Source organism: Melozone crissalis, unplaced genomic scaffold (assembly GCF_028551555.1).
Source record: "Melozone crissalis strain CALT ecotype California unplaced genomic scaffold, PUWL_Pcris_2 ptg000004l_1, whole genome shotgun sequence".
Lineage (NCBI taxonomy): Eukaryota > Metazoa > Chordata > Aves > Passeriformes > Passerellidae > Melozone > Melozone crissalis.
Window position 1 is genome coordinate 6,615,207 of NW_026535782.1, and position 21,045 is coordinate 6,636,251.

General features: G+C 37.1%; 1 protein-coding gene across 1 annotated transcript in view; it reads right to left on the reverse strand.

Moving 5' to 3' along the window:
• COG5 (component of oligomeric golgi complex 5) overlaps positions 1-21,045 on the reverse strand; it is a 180,071-nt gene that overhangs the window by 158,650 nt on the left and 376 nt on the right. Inside the window, exons 2-6 of the mRNA XM_054275964.1 lie at positions 20,392-20,531; positions 19,321-19,378; positions 16,543-16,597; positions 16,375-16,444; positions 11,261-11,381 (exon numbers count right to left, since the gene is read on the reverse strand). Of these exons, the coding sequence (XP_054131939.1) occupies positions 11,261-11,381; positions 16,375-16,444; positions 16,543-16,597; positions 19,321-19,378; positions 20,392-20,531 (444 nt within the window). The remainder of the gene's footprint in view (positions 1-11,260; positions 11,382-16,374; positions 16,445-16,542; positions 16,598-19,320; positions 19,379-20,391; positions 20,532-21,045) is intronic.

Below are 21,045 nucleotides of genomic sequence, written 5' to 3' on the forward strand. Positions count from 1 at the left end.
TCTTGCCATTTCCTTTCCTGCAAATCCAAGAGCCCTTCTGTGGGTCCTTTATTTTCTCCCCATGAATGCACCTCTACAGTCTTAATCTTCATGAAAAAGGGCCCACTTAATCACCCACTGTGACATGTGTAATTGCATTTATTCACAGGTAACCACAAAACTGTTTTTATCTGTAGAGCACAATTCCCTGCACCATTTGCACAAGTACAGATTTGTTTGACACAGCTGCATGAATGCAAGAACAGAAACAACATTGCTAAAGCAATCCCAGCAAGGACACAGTCCAATTCCAAAGCTTTACAGTTTACTTACCCTATTTCTCTGTTCCAGCTCCCCTAGTAACAAAATCATCTACTAAGAATGTAGAGCAACTGTGAGGTGAGGAGAATATGGCTTATTTAAATACCTGCTTTGGGGAAAAATAACTTAAAGGGAGGTTTAAGTCATCTAAATTTACACATAAATCTATAACGCATCTACACAATTTCTTTAATCAATTCAGTAAGCAAAACACACAAATTTGTTTGACAACACGTACTTGCCATAAAAAGGTAATTGACTATCATTAATTCAGCTTTACAGCCCCAAATTCTTCTTTCAAATGAATTCAACTTGCCTACTATTTTTTTAGAGTAGCTTTGTATCTACTTGACATTGATATCAATAGAAATACCATCTCCTTTTGAATGCTGGAACAACCCAAGTTGGACTTTCTCCTACCCTATTCAGAAAAGAATTACAAACTAATGTCTCTGGGAACTTAGCACTTTTGTGTAACATCCTTGTTAGTTGTTGGTATCCTTACTCTATGGAAGAACAAATTACCCTGTCTTCAAACAGAAAACAAGAGCACTTACTGAAAAGTCCTTGTATTCTCCATCTTTATGAACAATCTGGAAATTAGTATATTAATGAGTTTATTCCATGATAGGTGTCTGTCTGATTCCAGTGAGTCATGGGCATCTATTTTAGATTTCTCATACCTATAATCTATATTTGCAATGCATTCAGTGGTACTTATACATTGTTTTCCAATTGTAGCTGTTTTTGCTTTGCCACTACATTAGAACAGGCCTTCACCCAGGAGTACCCTCTGTCCTGATTGCCAAAAAGCCAGTATTTCACAACCTAACATTGTCTTCTCAGCAAGGTTTCAGCTTTCAAGTTTGGCTAAATACATGTGCCCCACCTACTGAACCGAAGATCCTCTGCAATGGAAAACCAACTCTTTCCAAAATGAAACACTGAACACTGGGTCTATTCTCAGTTTGCCCTATGCATCACAACTTGCCACTCTGGCAACAAATGTCTTCCAAATCCAATAAGTTTGTTTATTATAAGAGAACACAAAATAACATTTCCTGTGTTAGAAATGGGTGACTGTAAAGCACTGGCTGCAGAGGACAAGTAGTCTAGGCTCCCAGCACTGTCCTTCCACACATTTTGGAAACATGCAACGATTTGGTTTTTCTAGTTTAATTCAGTGGGTTGCGAAAGTAACATCTTTTGGGTTTTTTAGTTGACTTTCAGATCTATATGCACTTACAGTTACTTTTACTGAAACTTCTCGTGCTATAATCCTCAATGGAATTTCCTGGAAATTATTTTTTACCACCATTATTTGATCTTCTAGTAATCATTCTAATCCAATGCTCACTTCTTTCCTTGGTCACCACAAGTCATCTGTCCATTTTATCCATTTCTATTCTCCCTCACTCTACTGCTGAATCTGTTTGTTTAAACAGAAATAGAAACCACTGTTTCGTCAGGCATACAATACTGAAGTGTTATTTCTGAATGAACCATGCTCTTCTTCTGTTCAACCACTGGGTTACACACTAATAAATGCTTCAGTCCCAGCAGAAAGAAAAAGATCAATATTAGAAACTGCTTTTCAGTGTTATTTCCTTGACCACTAAACAACTGATTTCATCATCAGCCACAGAAAAACAAAACTCAGCTCCCCTCAGCCAGCATCACTAGAAAAAATATATGTGACATTTCTCTACACCTTTCCATGGACAAATGATCATCTATTGAACTCAAACCACCAATGTGATCATCTTAGAGACCACTACTCTCGTTCTGGGGGAACTAACCTGCAGTTTAGTTCTGAATCTCCATGCTCAGAAAGAGGGAACAGAGAAAGTTATAAATGCCAATTCCTACCAGAGCTTCAGGCAGTGCCAATGCACACTTAGCCAGAAATATTAAACTGAAATTTCCTTGCAGAACTTCCACCCAGAGCAGAACAGACAACTGGATCCATACTGTTTCAGATGTATCATTCCAGCTGTAAAAGGAACTAGAGAAGTAAATTTTTCCATTCTAGTCATTTGTGTCACCAATTTAAGAGCCCTAGCTCTTCGTTGTTTACTTGAACTTTAATGCCTGTTGAAACAGAGGAAGAATACACCACAAATTTAAAGATTACATCACTCTGTGTTGTTGATATCCCTGCATTCATTTACTGTTTGTAATTGTGTTATTCAACTTGCCTTTCTCTTCATGACCACATACACACAGCTTTTGCTTTGTTTATGTAATATGTAAGAGATAATGGAAATTATTTTCAAAGTCTTGCCATCTAACTCACACTCTCTACAATGTATTTATAATTTAGAAGTTGCAAAATGATAACCTCTCAGAGATTCACCACTAACCTCTGTGTCCCTTCCATTCTCTCAGTCAAAAGTACTTCTTTTAACCTTTTTTTTCATCTTTGGTCTGGTCTTTTTTTTTTAAACTAATATGGAGTTTTTAAAGTCAGTGCACAAAAATTATTAGATTCAAAGGCAGACAGAGCTTGCAGACATCTTTTGGTCTTGCTAATTTTTGTATGTCACCTGGAAACAGAAACCCAGGGTTTTTCTTTCTACTTTTAATTATGTAGTTCTACTGAATGACTATCCAGTAACAATATTTTGTCTCAAAACGCAAAGATGTCATAGGATCTGTACTAATTACACAATCATAACTGCTTCAAACAAATTAAAAATAAAAATAATCCTCTGAATTACTATTTACCCTGGTATTTGGCTGAACACAAACATTCAAAATATAAGCCTATTTGTGTTGCTGGTTCTCTCATATCCTATCATATCTCTACTCTTATGACACACCTTAGCCAACAAATACAAAAATACATACTATTCAAACACTTGAAAAGATCAATGGGTAAAGCAAAAACAAGGTGCAAACCTTGTTGCAATGCCATCCTTCTGGTGGGGAGAATAAATATGCCTTAACAGCAAAACAGAAACAGGTTTGGTATAACTCCTTACTGCTCTATAGGGATACTTTGAGAGTAGCAGGAGAATTTAGTAATTAGAGAAACAGAATACAAGTACAGTTTCCAGATTTTACAGTTACAAATTTGAATTCACTAATTTCAAAATAAAGAAACAAAAATTGGAAAAAAAAAAAACCTGTGAGATCTGACCCTTACATTTAAACCTATTAATGAAAAAAGATAGGATGGGGTAATTGCCAAGATCATCTTCTACAATTTCCCTTTTCATCACTCCTTCTATTCTTCCTTTCCAATCAGTTCTTCTTTCAAAATTCCCAAGTCCCTTTATTACAGCATTAGGCAACACTACAAAGCCCAGATACAGCCTCTAGATCACAAAACCCCAGACCATCTGATGTATTACCACAGCAAATGGAAAACACTGCAGTCACAGTAATTTTAAGAAAAAAAAGAAGTACTGGCTTAATCTCAAACACTGAACTGAATGTGCTACCAATGCAAGCACCATTTGTGCCTCATGTGCCTGTCCATAGACAGTTTAAATGCATAATAATTTATCAACTGCATGATGGGTGCAGTTGTTCTGCTGTCCTGACAATAATTCATCTCCAAGCAGAAAACACTTTGTGGCAGTCTATCACATTTCCCCCTCTCTCATTCCTTACTTATTGTCCACTATCATTTCTTTCCCACTGGAGCTCTCTGACCTGTTAGAAGTGAATAAACCAAGAGCTGTCAGGCCCAGATTTTACTCTGTACCTGCTGAAGCCTAGCTTAATGTAATAGAGGCCTACAACCAAAACTTCTTTACATTAGATCATACAATAAAAGTCATAACTGATCTTAATAATGAAATAGCAGAAATCAGATTTAGGGAACAGATGACAGGGAGCTGGAAAGAGTAAAGCTATTTAGAAATCTAAGGAACAAAAGCTGTAGACATCTGTAACTGAAAAAAAAAAAAAGCAAAAGACAGAAATAGTCTTTGATAGACCTGGAATATGGATAAAAACTTTTAGAAACACTCCCCATGCTACAGTGAAAGCAACTTGAACACACCATAATTAACTTCTGACATCGACTTACTACTGGGCTGTCAGTAACATATCACTTAGGAACAGGTTAACACCACAACAGAAAGTGGAATGCTAAACTCATTTTAAAACATCTGACACACAACCCTCCAACAAGGCCTATGTGCTTGAGCCTAAACTTACCAAACACTTAATAGTATGGAAAAATCAAATTTTTTGAGTGGTTACAGCTAAAAGATTCATCTCATCAATACCAGAAATCAACTTAATGCTTACATGAAAAAACAGCTCCACTTAATACAGCAAACTTGAAACTTGTTTATGGTTGTTTAATGGAAACTAGGCATGAAGAAATCCCCGAATTACAAACATACTTTGATTCTTTTTCTTGAACTGTATGTATAAAGAAAATGAAATTCAAAACCCTGGTAATTTAAAGGACAAGTTGAAAAACAAAACTGCAACAGAATTTTTTTCTTGCATCAATTCCAAGTTAAGTTTTTTCTGTCATGTGCCTGTAATTGTTTAGTGAGCTCTACTGAAATGCTCAGAAGAAGAACGCATGCCAGAGATTAGGTAAAACACGTGAAATATTTATGTGAAATGCTTTGTCTAACATCAGGTTTCCAAGCTAGTAATCCTAGTTGCAGCAACACATAATTTGGTGGTAAAATCTGTATGCTCTGTCTGCCTTGCTCAAAGAAGATAAAGAGGTCTTACACTACTGGCCTCTTAATAATGAGAAATTGTATTAAGTTTTGAAAATCATTCTATTACATGCACATTAATTTGGTATCTTACAGTCAATGTTTCAAATTAATGAACTTGTTACATACAACCAAGAACGTACTTTATTTCAAAAGCCAACAAGAAAAAAATAACTTTCCCACCGGAAAGGGGGTTTTTTGGCCTGGAATACTAGAAATAAAAAATTTGCACATCAAATTTTTGCATCATCTTCCATCTTATGGTAACAGAATATCACAAAAAACATAAAGCAAAATAAAAACCAACTCAACTGAAAGGAACATGAAATTGAAGAACATGAAGGTTACATTCAGCTACAGAAAGGCACAGTATTTTTCAGTCCAGATCACTTCAGTCAAGGTCTGGCAGTATTACTGTTAACACCACTGGGGACAGAAGAAAAATGTTTTAGCAGGATATTTGCACTTCCTATGGATGCAGATGCACCACCTGAAGCAGTGGCACTAATGCAGATGGCTCTGAGCCAGTAATACAATTCAGTCATTCTCAGCAAGACTAATTACACCCCAGGCAAAGAGTCATGCAATCCAAGCCATGTAATTTCTATTAATCAAATCACTTCACTTACCCCTATAGAACAATGCAGTGTGCTACTGACATGCTGTATTATTTTGGGGAACACTAGATATTGCACAAGGCAGCAAACTGTAAGGCATCTAAGTCTCTAAGCAAAAGTACCATGAAAGCAACACTTCCCTCAAGTTTGATGAGTGTTGATTACTATGAGAAACAGTGTACAGCAGTATTAGTATCACCAAATGTGTCTGCTCTGTGTACCAGCAGAGAAAGACTTCACTGACATGACAGTAGCCAAGTCCATCCTCACTTTAACAGCAGTCAACACAAGATCTGGCTTGGCAATCATACACTGTAAATTACTGCTGGGAACAGAAGCAAAAAAAAAAATAGTTCATGACTGAACAGGATACAGGAAGAAGGCGGCAGCGAAAGAGAGCTGCCACAGTATCCATGGCAGGTGTTCAGACAGTTTACCATGGCAAGTTTAGTAATACTTGTGTACAGACACATAACACATATTGAATGTTACTGCAAAAACTGCAGCAGCTAAAATGAAACAGCTTTTAGACAACAATATTTAACCTGAGGAACAAATATTGCAGTCAGCCAATCTGCAATCACTTCAGAATACGTCACTGTGTATTAGCTAGACTACTTATGCTATTTAACATTCAATTAACAAGATACACCATGGAAATTACAGGTAAATGTATTTCCACCTTGCAATAAATAGGGCTAACCAGTATAAAATAAACTAGCTTAATACTTACCCCTAAAACAACAAATTAAAGCTGTTGTTTCCTGAATACTAACTAGTAGTGCTTAGTATTTTCATAAATACATAACAATATTCATCACTCATTCTAAATACTAAAAAAATAAAAGAAAAATAAAGTAATATCTTTCTTAAAAATAGTCAGACAGCTTGCCTTCTTTCCAGAAATGGGGAAAACAACAGATACAGGACACTTACATTCACACAGTCAGTATCACCTTCCTTTTCCTGCTCACTGCATTCTCCTAGACCAGACTGACATAATAGTGTTTGAGGGTCAGTTTTTGCAGCACTCAAGTAACACAATGAACTATGTGAGGTTTATGTGAATGTCAGTCAAAACCAGAAGAGAAGTAATAGTGTCAGAGGGTTGAGATGAAGGTCTTTGAGGAAATTTTTCTATCTCATCTAAAGGAATGATAAGAAGAGGCTGAAGTGATGGCATGAAATTTCCTGTCACACTGTTCTAATAATATTCCAGGTGGTATCTGGGAACAATGCCCAACAAACCAACTTGTGAAGAACATTTTATATGAAGCATGCCAATTTAAAAAAAAAAGAAAAGAAAAAGCAAAACCAACCAAACAAAAAAATGGGGAAGGAGGGGAATATCTCCAAGAGACACAAAGGACTGGGAGCAGATCACCTCACTGAGTCCTCCCACTTCAAGGCAAAATCATCTCTATCTAATTATCCCTGCTTATTGCAGAGGAGTTGAACTAGATCAGCTTTAAAGATTCCTCCCAACCCAAGCTATTCCATGACTATATGATTTCATTCCCAGTACATGCTTTGTCTGAAGCACTTTTTAAAAGGCTTCAAATACTGCTTCACAGCTCCCCTGAAATTATAATTTCTGGCAGAACTCTTTCCTAATATTTCAGAAAAAAAAATTCCTTTGCTTCATTTCAGGCCCATTACTTACTGCTTAAGTCACAGTGCATATGGAGAGCCATTTAATCCCTTCCCATCTGAAAAACCTTTGTTTATCTGAAGAACATTACTCTCCCTCTCACTCCCCTCTTCTCCAAAACACAGCCACACACTTCCAGCTCCTTCACTCACTGACTATCCTCAAGACCTTCAGCCACCACTGCTGCTGCGCTTAGGAGCTTCTCTAATTAACATACATCTTCCTTCAATGAGGTGCTTCAAAAGGGACTTGATACTCTGTTTGAAGCATGAACAAAAGATTATTTTCAAGTGCCTTGCACACAATACCCTTCCTTAGAAATATCAGCACGAGCTTTATTGCCAACAATGTCACACTGCTACAAAATAAATGAACAAGTGGCTTGCACTCAATTTGTGAGGAACTATCAACCCTCTCAGCAGAACTGTAATCCATTCAGTCATTTCTCCTGTTCCCCTTCTTAACTAGAACTATTTATTGTGAGGACTTACATCTTACCTGAACTGATTTTATTTCTCTTTCAGACAAGTGCTATCTCCAATTCGCTAAGAATATTTTTCATTCTAATCCTGTTTCCCAACATACCTCCCATTCTTCTCTGCTTGATTATTGCTAGCAAATTTAATAAGGATATCTGCCATGTTACATCACTCAAATCATTAATGAAAATAGAAGCCAGCTGCAGAACACGTTTTAACAACACCCTGCTTGATATATTGCTGGGTAAGTGAACAACAGATGAAGGCTTTTGGGGTACAGCTTTCTCTGAACTTCTGCATTCACTGCATGACATTTTCATCTGGATTCTATTGCCAATCCTGTAGTGTGACACGGTGTCAAGAGCCCTATTTAAATCAATGGTGTCAAGAGCCCTATTTAAATCAAACTACAAGACAGTCATTGATCTCTCTAGTCCCAAGGCCTGTTATGCTGCCAACAAAGAAAATACGGTTGGTTAAACAGGATTCATTCTTGATAAATCTGTGTGCCCTGCTATTTAACAGCACTCTTATACAGACTCAAACAAATAGTTTATTTGTTCTAGGGTTCCTTTGCTTAAGGAAGTCAGGTCAGAAAAAAACTGCTTCTCAATAAAAGCTACTGTTTCTTGCAGTTTCTCTAACTGACACATATTTCTACCTAATTCAAATATTTTGTATATTTACAATAGCCTTTCCCATCACGGCAAAATAAACTTCAATACACAACTAAGTAAAAGCTGTGATGTAACTAACATAGATTAGTTACAGGAATATATGTTAAATACATGCCTAAACATGCACATTTGTGTTCCCCAAACATACACACATAGTGTAGCAGTACATTAAAAAAAAGCTTGACAGTTATCTCAAGATTCTGCACATAATACCTTAAAAGCAATGGAAGGTATCTTTTACCACAGCAAGTGCAAAGCTTTCACAGTAATATCACAGGGCTGAGTTTGGCAAAGCACAAATTACTCTGCACCACATGTACAACAGAAAGGCAATAAACAATGGAATTATTTTTTCCTTGAACAAGAGATGAAAGGGATATTCAGGAATATATGGCTAAAACCACAGATCAGTGTTCATCTTGGACATGAAAGCAAGTCTCTGTGACTCAGAGGTCCCTATCCAATACCAGGCTTTCACACCACTCATGTCTACCACCTATTTACTACCATCAGATGTTGCAGCATTTCCCCAAAGCTTTCATATCTCACCAAGTGAACTGCCAGCTTTCAGTGCTGTTCCATGCTTCCCACCCTCAGAGCACCACAGCCCATTTCCCATCTTCCTGAAGCACGGCACTTGCACAGCCTCACCCCAAGCCACCACATCCCCAGTGCTCTCCTGCCACACACCAACACACCACTGCCCCCTCTCTGCTAGGGATCTCCCACACATCCCAACGCTTCCCAAGTCCAGAAGCGCAGCACAGCATTTCCCCAGCCATACCCCACATCCCACATTCCCTGCAGACACTGCCTTCCACAGCAGAACCCTGACCCATGCTGAGTGCAGCCCTCTGAGCTCTCCTGCCCTAGGAACAGAGCTACCCCACAGCCAGCAGTAACTGCCTCTCCACACGGGACAGACACCTCCAATTCCCTGCACCAGCATCCTCAGGGGGTGCTCCCATCCACACCGTGCTGGGAGTCATGGACAGCTGGGAAGCAGGAAGAATGCAAACCAGCCAAGGGTGACAAAGATGGAGTGGTAAGAGACAAGAAAGGAAGAAATACCAGGAAAGAAGATGGAGAGAGAAATGACAGTAGATAAGGTATTTTACCTGGCCTTAAACCATCCAGAACTAAGGATGAAGGATTAAGTTAAGGACCACAAGCCTTGGTTACCCCCATAGACTGTAGGATCCGATTCAAAAGGGTCGCCTAAGGGGACACATTTCCCTTCATGTTCAACAATAATTACTCAGACTTTGCTAAGCTTCAGGAAAATACCAAGTATTTGAAAACAAGAAACTCAAAAGACTGCAGCACTTCAAGAAAAGAAAGTGCAAGGCCTTTTTTTTTATTTAAATGGTTGTTGTCATCTCATTGCATAGCTCCCACACCTTCTCAGTGATTTCTCGTGGGCATCTCCTCACAGCACTGACACCTTCTTCTTCACAGCACAACCAACAGGCTCCAACTCTCTCCTCACCCAGCTTAGCCACTCTTTTGTAGCACTCTTCTTCTTATTGGACACAGCTGTGGCCTATTAAGGGCAGAGCTGTTCCTAATCTTTGTTGATTAGTACAGCTGCAACTCCTCAGGTGTGAGATTATCTTCTGCACTATCGTTATTTTCTTACATTCTATCCCTCCACAAATGGTGAAACAAAAAAAAAAAGAGGAAGATGAGTAGTAAAAAGTATATTCTATCGAAGAAAGAAACCTTAAAAACTACACTAAACATCTCAATTTTACCACTAAATTGTACTAATTTGTTTAATAGGACCAAGGTAATCCAGGTAGTTAACAGATAGTATTATTTTATATATTCTGAAGATGTAAAAGTAGAGCAAAATGGAAAGAAAAGTAAAAATAATCAGATAAAATATTCAAACTTACGATGATACAACTGGCACTTAATTGCTCCAATCAGACTGATATACTAAATAAACACATAAATTTTCTGCTTGCAACACAGCATCTGCCAGTTATAGGACTAAGTCATTGTCTAATAATTTTTTGATCACACAATATAAAAAGAGCAGTAGTGACAAATATGCAAAATAAACTTCAGGATGATTCTGAATGTTTGATAGTTTAGCCCTTCCACAACCTATTTTTGGAAGTTGGAGTTTGAATACCATTAAATCAGAGAAGAACAGCTGGCAAGATACCATATACAACACCACTAACTGATCTCCAAGACTAATGGGATGCTCCTCACTGCATCCTGCAGCACAGTGTGGAATTTCCCAAGCTAGCTCAAGTATAGAAAACATTTTAGCAATGTAACATGAACCTTCATGAGAACTACCTCATTATTCTTCACACAAGACAATAAAATAAATGGTAAATTAGTCACTACTGCGCCAGAACACTTCCAGTATCTGAACTGGGTTAAGTACCTGTATACCATATCACCTATGGCTTTCATAAAAGTCACATGGCCAATATCTTTCTTTAAGGACATAAACTGTAATTTAAACTATGCCTTATTATAGTGTAATGTCTCCCAAAAGCTAAATATGTATTTGCTGCCTCTGAGTGTGTTTTATAGAAACATAAACCAGTACGAAATTGCTTCACAAAGAAATTGTTGCCCAAAAGAACACAGGTTATTATCACAGAATTTTCACATTATTAAATACCGGTATCTAGAGAAGTCATACAAAAATATGTAAAGGACTAATAAGTTCTGTCAATCCCATTTCTCAATTTAAATCAGGAAGTAGAAAGCAAGAACCACAGTAAAAAGTTTTGGGTGTTTCTTTACCTCAAACACTAGTGTGAGTCATGTGAGCACAAGCTAAAAATGTATCTAAAAGTAATTAAGAAGGACTCACCAAGTTCATTGAGACTCTGGGCAGCTTTTGTTATCTCTCTGCTTCCTCCTTGCAGCTGTCCTTGAAGTCTCTTACTGAGATACAAGATGCGTATTATCCTCCGCAGCAAGTCACAGGCAGCCTGCAGGGAAATCGTGGCATTAGGGGATATTATCAGTACATTACCATCACATAATACCACCACTCAGATGTGGAAACATCTTAACCAAAAAAGGAAATGTGAATGGGAATAAAAACAAGGAACTTTAGAACACTGAAATCCCTTTTTTCCAAAATTTTTTAATATGATTCTGTGTTGTATAGACGAAGACTTCCAGAAGCTGGTAATTATATTCATGGGGCTACTGAGATTACTCTGTCACTACCCACGCAGAAAACAAAGGAAACTCAGAATCCCATGACAGAGGCATGTTCTATTCCTAATTAGAAGTGAGTTTTATTTTACCTTGTGCATCTCTCCTCAATTCTCCTCCCCTCTAAAAGCTTTAGCCAAGTTAAGAAGCTGGCTTTGCCAATCAAACGCTCATCCAAAAGAAGCAAAATGGCAGCACTTACTTCAGAAGACAATAAAACTTAAAGAATAAATTGTTATTACAGATATTGACTCTTTTGGTAGGCATATATGTAAAAACTAATTCTCAGCAAAACTTTTAGAAGGCCAGTCACCTTCACTCACCCAACTGTTAGTTCACATTCTTTCATACGCTTATTAAAATACATGGCATTCTTGGTTAAAAATTAGGAATATGGACATTTACATAAATTTTTAGGAACCATATTCATGTGTGCTTTTATTAGCACCAAATTAGAATAACAGGCATTGCTGACATCTGAATCAAATATAATAGTTTCATAACTTTTCACTCAAGTAATACCTTGAAATACATGGTAGAGGAACAGTAACATTCTGGAGTGGGTAACAACTAAAACAGAATTCAGAAATGCAACTCAGATTTCAGTACAGTCACAGATACAGTCCAAAATCTGCAATCAGATTAACAAGGGTGGCAAGTGAGAAATTTGGAACAAGTATGACATAGTCGTTTGGAGCTATTTTCCCTGGTACTGAAGGCAAAGTCTTCTGAAGTATTAACCTTATGGATATCAAAATTAATTTTAAATTACTTTAAAAAATATTTAGTATCCAACAAGACGTAGAATATCTTTTACAGACTCAAGTTCATTTATTGAAAAGTGAAGTTGAAGTGCACATATAAAAAATTATACCAGTGAATAATTTCAACCAATATCCACAGCAGACTTGTACAACCTGGCAGTCTCTTCCCAATGCCAGCACAAACTAACAAATCCACAAATATTTATAGTTTAATTTTATTAAACATCTAGACAAAACAAAAAGGAAAAATTAGGAAAAAACCCACTGAGGCACATCAGGGAAAGCCCAATTACTCTTGCTGCTTTGGGCTCTCTATCACAGTCTGAAGTGCAAGTTTTCTATGCCTTCTGTGATAACTTAACCATGTGATTTCTATTATACTTTGTGAGAGCTAAGTGGGGCTTATCCTGCTTTGAGAGATTAATGTATTAATTTTTATTAATTCACTTCTTTAATTAGAAAAATCTTGATCCCCATATCACTTTCATATCTGTGAACTAAATTTCTGCAAGACTAATCAAAAATAGCTTGTAGTACAGTGCACTATGCTTCACCAAAAGAGAGGGTATAGTATCACTGCTTTGCTTTCAAAATTAATTACTCTCTAAGCCAGTTGTATACCTCTGGCTAATGTTTTTCCCTGAGAATTCACCTTCTGTTATTTTCAAACCTTTTACTTTACACACCAAAAGAGTATTTCTTTTTTTTTTTTTGAATTGTTGCTTATTTCTTGTCCCAAGAAACAATCTTTTAAATAGAGTAAGAGATGGGAGAAGTTACATTTAGATACAAGAGCAAAAAAATGTTTTAATTTCTAGCCCTGGGAATTAGTAGGAGAAAAAAATCCAAAGACACTGAAGATGCACTCTAAATTTTGTAGTGATTTCTACTGCATTCTACCCTTGACAAAGATTCTGTTTCACTCAAGTATTTTCATTTATGTGAGCTGTCCAACTTGATAAAACTCCCAATCACAGCAAAAGAATGCTATATGTAAGGGCATGTAACAGAAATAAAGACCTGTATCTAATGGTGAGCTGTTCACAGATGCCAGATCCTCTAACCTGACTACCCACATAACAGAAGTCTGAATTAATTCAGGAAACATTCCCTCCCTGAGCTGATCAAGTATGCTTTTCTAAAGGGGATGCTTTCATCCAAGAAGAAACAAATTCTACTGATCAAGCAAGAACTAGTTTGGAAAAGGCCAGTGGCCTCAGTCAGTTCAAGTAATTTTAAGTAAAATTAAAAATAAACCCTGATTTTTTTTGAGATTACATATTAGTTATCTCCTGAATTTTAAACAACATGCCAACAATAACAGAAATTATGGCTATAATTTGAGTCATTGAAAAGCTTCTAATCTCAAGTAATTTTAAGACATTAGTGAAAGAAGACTTAATTATAAAGAGAGAGTCACTTGAAAATGTGCCAGTGTGTAGCTCATATATGCAGGTAACTGAATGGATATATTTTGTTGTTTATAAAGCTTGAAAAAAGTGGAGACAGCCCACTATCTTCAGACTATATTTACTATTTATTTACAGTAGCATCACAAAGACATCTGCTACTGGTAAATATTTAAAAGTAAGAATAACTTTAAAATATGGAATTATTGGGGGTTTTTTTTAATGTTTTGTAATTATAAAGTTTTCCATACAGCAAGACACTGAAACAAGAGACCATGCAAAAACACTCAGTTAAACAGAGCTTCCCAGAAAAGAATCCTCTGAAGGACAAACTCCCTGTTGACCCATATCAGCTGCTAACCACTCTCACTTTGCTTGTGATCAACTATGGAAAGAGTCAGAAGAGGACAGTATAATTTAGAGCAGGAAGTGAGCTTTCAGTGTCTGCTGCTGCCTTGGGATGCCATGAAGCTATAAGAGCAAAGATAAAATATGTACAAGAACATGGCAGAGATTTAGAATTCAGGACTAGATTTGAAGTTTAACAACAAACTTGCAGTGAGAATGTTTATGAAAAAGCCAGACTATATTAAAAACAATTAAGGATGGCAAAATCTAGTTTTATGCAAGTCAAATATTCCTTCAGTTAGTGAGCAGTCCCACAGCAATCAATGCAGAGGTATTAAAAGAACACCATCACAACTCCAAGAGGCACTGAAACATCACACATTCCAGCAAAACATACCTGCCAACCCTACAGATCTTGACAGAAGGCAACCTCTTTTACCAGCCATATACATCTACCAATTGTAGATCAGCTGATAAAATTAGTAAGTTTGACAATGTCCCAAACCACAAGTCTTGCATTTCGGAGCAATTTCATGTCATAAGCCCTGCCATCACCAGGAATTCAATTGTTTGCTGTGCTGTGCCCTTCCTTCCTCAACAAACGAGTCCCCCAGGTAAAGGCCACCCCAGCAGCGCAGTTTTAGGAGGCTGGAGAGTTGAGATTTGACTCAACTCTCCATAAATTCAGCTTCATTAATTAATTCAGGTGTCCTGACCCTCAACTCTTCCCAGAAGTGTAGTGTAACATAAAGCACTCACAAAGTACCTGCCAACACAGAAGGGACAGCAGCTCTTGTGATGAGACTCTGACTCTCACTGGCAGAGAATCTGGAATCATCATTCCTCTTTCTACACTGATGCTAAAAGAGCAGCCTACCAGACTCCCACTCTCCACCTCTTTTTCCTGACTTACAGCAAAAAAAGTCAGATCTTACAAATCCCCTGGCACAGCCTGAATAATGCTGACTCTGGATGGATGCTGCTTTTACACCACAGGAAAACCCATGTAACAGCCAAGAGGAAGCATCCAAGACACATTTCCTAAGTTCAGGGACTCCTTCTCCTCAGACATCCTTCTGCAGTCTGACTTTGCGTAAGGGCAGGCTACAAAACATCTTCATCTCTATTCCCACATTCCCACAACTTTTTCTACATGCACAACACACATCAGAGAACAACAAAAAAATCTGCACCTAACCTGCCACACGGAAGTCATGGGACTTTTGGCCAGTGGCAAAAAGAGTAACAGCTGGAGCTGAAAACAACAGTAGCATCTGGCCAAACTGGCTGCACAGAGTGTTAAGAGCTCCCTGCTGAACTTCACTGCTACTGAAAGTAACATAGAAAATAGAAGTTCAGCCAAGAGACAGTGCAGCTGCTCCACCAGTCCCCAGACTAGAATCTGCAGCTCCATCTACTCTACAACAGCAGTCACTTGCAGATGGCAATCTCCTAGAGTGTACATCCACAGCTCAAAATTCAGGTAAACTTGCAAAGACAGTTACAACAATAACTCATTAAACAATTGTGGGGCCAGAGCTGTATTGCATTTCAAACCATAAACTTAATAGAATGCAGATACATGACTCCTGAAGATCTATGGAAAAGTTTTCAACTACTATAAAATGATCAATGAAGTGTTTGACACTTATCTCACCATCACTGTGATAAGCTCTCTCCCACTGCTATCCTCTAACAGACATCTACATCCTTCTGTAGACTACACTTATACTTAAAAGGCAGGCACAGCTATGCACCTGGGCTTACAAAACTCCACAACCACAAATAGCTCCTCAAGTTGCATCTTGACTGTTAAAGAAATTTGAAAGAATTTTGAAAGAATTAATTCTCAAACTCTTTACTAAATTGCAGCAAAGCCTGCACTAACTTAGGGGTGAAAGGCATCTTCTACACAGCAGCACCATAACATTAAATACCAAAATAACACAAACAGTTACAATAATTAATCTATACAATTTAATTAATCTATACTCAGATAACCCTTCTCTCTTCCCTCCATCTCTACAAAAACTCAATTAGCCAGTGCAAAGGTCAATTTCCTTCTTTCCTACTAAACAGTTCTCAGTAACTATTGAAGAGAAACAAATACTGATTTTCAGAAAAATACTGACAATGAACTAGACGCTATTGGAGTAGAAAAACTGTACTCATGCCTGACAATTGTGAAATAACACACATTCAATGAGAATTTTTTTAAGTATGTTTTTAATGCAACTTACTTGAAGTTTTGCTAGCTGAGCTGTGCGAGACACTATTTTGTTGTAGGGGTCAACAATTTTGACTTTAATTCTAAAAACAAGAAGAGAAAATTATTTATAGCAGTGTTAATAAATAGCATTATAGAACATAAGGATTTATACTTTCTAATTGCATAATGAATGTCATACCTATCAACAGTGCTTTGTAGAGCACCAATTCTAGTTTGCATCATTTGGAGGACACCTGCAAAATAAAGCAGATTTTTTACATCATTCATCAATTACAGAAACATAAGAAAATTATAGAAAGAGTTTTTCTTCAAATCATAGTAACTACTTTAGCATAAACTAAAAACAGTTTCCCCCTTTATAAAAGAGCATCAGAGAAACCAAAATTAGTAGGCATATTGGGAAATATAATGAGCAGGTCACTTACTGAATGTTATGGAAAATGTATTGGTAGAGAACATAAACCTGCAGAATAAATATCACTCCAAAATCCATCATTTGTGAAATTTCAAACACTATTTGGAGGATGCTACTTTCTAAGAGAATGTTGATCTGGACTGCAGTTCAAATTATACAACCTGGTATAAACACCTGACCATGATATATAAAAGTGGTATAACATATTTAACACTATTTATTTAACATAGTGACTAGGACAAAGAGAACTGAGAAGATAAATTATTCTATTTCATGGTTTTCATCCTGTGCAGAAGGATCTTTAGCAAAAATTAAGGTATCAATGTCATTGTAAGGTCATCTAATTTAGATTACAAGCAGAGCAAAAACCCTAATCATGTTTGTTCCACATTAGTTTGGCAAAGCAGCACAAGGAAAGCCAACAAGCGTGCCTGTTCTTTTCGTGGTAAATTACAAACTAAGTAGTAGGGGACAGGAGTCATTTTTGCAATACAGAATCAGCCTGCTGAGAATTTAATTAAGTTAGACAAACCCAGGCCTACGAAATTATTTTTGTTTCAGTTACTGTTAGCGTTCTAAAAGATACAACATTTTTGTAAAGCCCTGTTTACAAGCATGCCATCATTAAATTAGATAAAACTGCAGCATGATACAGTGAGATGGAAGACAAACAAAACTACTACAAATAGTTGCATTCACATTGTTCTGTATTGTGTCTGTATCTCACTAATTTTATATAGATACGTAAATTCTTATCTTCTCGATATTTCAGAACTCGTGTGTTCACTGTTATTTATACACGGTATGACATGCAACAGATCATGAGGATGAAGATATGAGATACAGTGAAAAGCTGGCAAAATAGGCTGCATTGCCTACCCTACACTGCAATAATGGGGCACAACATTGCTGCATCAATGGCTGTAACAGTGCTATTAAGCATCCAATGGCCCTCTCCCCAGAGGACAGAATAAGGACGGGTGAAAAGGCACTCTCCCCTCTCCATCAGTGTGAAAGATACATGATGATACAATTCAACCTAATCCTAAAATAAAAAGTAGCTCAAGATAGCTACTGAACTACCTATAGACAGAAAAGAACACACAAAACAGAGCTGTGTACCATTTAAAAAGTGCACAGGCCTAAAAAAGAAAAGACTCTACAAGCTGGGTGTACCAATTTGAAATGTTTAATGAGATTCACTTTCACACATCCAAATGACTGTGCATGCTGTGAATTAGCTCCATAATCTTCACTTGCTAACATACTTGATAAATATACCAAGAGCTATGCATTTCTAACTTCACAATTAAAATATCTGTTGGCATTTATCTTTTCTTTTTCTTATGAATCTTGACTCAGTGTTTTCTTTAAGAGCATAACACTAAGTAAATGGAAAAATTTCAACAAATTTGAGGTGAATTGAATTTCATTTTTACTTTGCCAAATTAGTTGTAAAACATGTATTATTTACCACACCTGTCTGACAGAAATGTTTCCTAACTGATAGTTGTTTTGAAGTACATCATTCTTTCCTCAGAGCAATTTTAGGAAGAAATGCCTTCAGAAACAACCATCATTTCAGAAAACAGAACTCCACTGAGCACAAATTGCTGAAGATTGTTACAGGGAAGTATTTATCAGTCACAAGATTCACCACACATTCCTGTCTACTTCTTATTTGGACAATGACACATATTTCAGTTTTTTATACTTGATTCTCCAACTGTTTAAAAAGTTATTCAGGAGCTACTGTTACTAGATTAAACAGCCATTTCTTTAATTTTACAACTATATGCAATTACTGACACAAAACAGTGAACCCAAGCAACTCCAAACACTAAGGATACTGTCTGCACCAAAAACCACACCATAATACCAAACTATATGACGCTCTCAGCAAAGTGACAAGGAGCAGAATGGTAGGTTTAATGAGCTCCTGGCACGAGAACAGTATACTGCAACCATCTTCTATACAGTCAATGGTTCCTAAGCAAGCCTTTGAAAATTAGCAGTTTATGTTAAAATCCACATCTCAAAGAGTAGAATAAAACAAAGGTATGTATTTAACTTAGGAGCTCTTCCCTAGTAAAAAGTATCTCAATATGGTTTAGATGATGTGTTATAGCCTCTTTGGTTAAGATGTGCAAACTATGCAACACGTGCATGTGCAACAGAAAATTGGTGCTTATGGCAACAGACACCTACCAATGTTGCAACAAACTAGGCTTATTTAGAAAAATATATTAAAAGGTAAAAGAAGGCTTTATTGTTAAAGTTGCTCAGAACATTATCAAAATACATTTTCCCATGAAGAAGCTGCCCCAGAGAAGTATCAGCCAAATCTTCTCCTTGGAGCTCCATCTACTGACGTAAGGAAAAAAAACTAAAATAAAAAAGCTGCCAAACGTTACTCCTCAGAAATCAGACCTGGGGCTTTAAAATTAGGGACCAAAGTTGGCAGTGAATGAGTTCCCTGAACAGATCCTAAAAGTGCTTCCTCCACTGTAAGGACAGCCAGCATAATATAACAAGATTCACCTTCCAGGGATTCAATTCCCGTTGCTTGGGCCAACAGATCTTCATGTCTTGCAACAACCTTAAAAAAAACCAAAATAGAAATCAATAGAGAAAAATGGGGTCATGAGCCTAAAAGAAGTATTAAATATATCACAATCATTCCTATATTAGGCATTTAAGTATCAGCACCCCTATATCAGCCAGATACAGGAAAAAGCAGGTACATCTCACAGGAGAAAGGGTTGTAAGAACACAAGGTGTTTTAACTCACAAAAGCAGCAAGCTCAGAATGAGAAGAGGGCCAGAAATTAATTAAGATGTGCAGCAGAGCTGAGATCTTAATTAGAGACAGCAGAGCACATTTCAACACATCTTGATACTTAATAATTGTAAATGTGAACTTACTAATCACACCATAATAATGTATATTCTTTTTTTTTCTATTTACGACATATATAAACTAGTTCCCAAAGAATTTACTAACTGGGGCAGGGGGAGGGAAGAAGCAAGTGCTGAAACTACAGACAAACTTAGCAAGTGTTCTCCTTACAATGTCTACTGTGGATTTATGATTTCTGCAAAGAAAAAGTCTTCTATCTTAACTCAAAAGCCTTTCTGAAGGTGTAGAGGTATGTTAACATAGGTTATATCTGCCTAGCTAAAGGTGCAAGCTCTCCCTATCTTCTCACAATGCCATGCTGAACATGCTCATCAACACTTGAGGCCATGTTCAGCATGGCATTGTGAGAAGATAGGGAGAGCTTGCACCTTTACATCATGTGCTGAAGAGTAGCATAAGCCCTGAGCTGACACAATCATTTGGAAAAGTCTTCCTTCTTACCAGGAAGAGTAAAACAGCATACAGTGATAAGACTACAAAACCTGAAAAAATACATGGCTACCTGCTAGGAGTACTGACTGTAGGCTTAACTGAGTTGTCAAACTCACTACTAGTTTAGCTGCAAGCTGTACCTTTAGTAACTGCTTGCAGAGGAACTGGGCAATACCACAAATTACAAGCTTATAAGAATACTAAGTTTTTGACTAGTTTATATCAATCACCCCAGAATAACAGGTACATTTTAAACTTACTTGTAAATGCAGCTCTTTATCCAACTGACTAATACCTTGAGCAAGTTTAGCCAACTGCTCAGCTATCACAGCCTGATGGATGGACTGGGAAGTGTAAGCTTTCACATCAAAGTCTTCTCTGAAGAAGTCAGCATAGCATTCTGAAAAAGGATTTAGGATTTTAGGGATTTATTTTCATGGTTTGGAAGAATGAAATAATACTTATAGCCCTGCAGAGTACAGATCTCTATCAATTTCTTCAACACAATAGTAAACGTTCTCTAGGTAACACAGTACAAACGTCGGAAGAGGGCACAATCATAAGAAACAAGTCTGGAACGGGTAACTGAGGTTCGTGTTTGTTTTGGGGATTTTTTTTTTTTGCAAATAGTGATAAAGTCACATGTTTCTTTATTCCCCACACCCTTATCTTGAGCAGAATACACTAAAAAGTATCAATATCTTATTTTCTCAAACTTTGCAGTGTAACCAGAGTGAAGCTGTTGAGCCTGTACCCATAGCCAAACACACGAGTCAGCTGCAAATCATTGACAAGTAGCATGAGACAAAACTTCATGAAATCATAGCGGATTTCGACAACAGTGTGAGTTTATAAAACAATTATGAAATAACACTGCAATTATGACTCTGGATCAACCAAGACCTGAGTTCGCA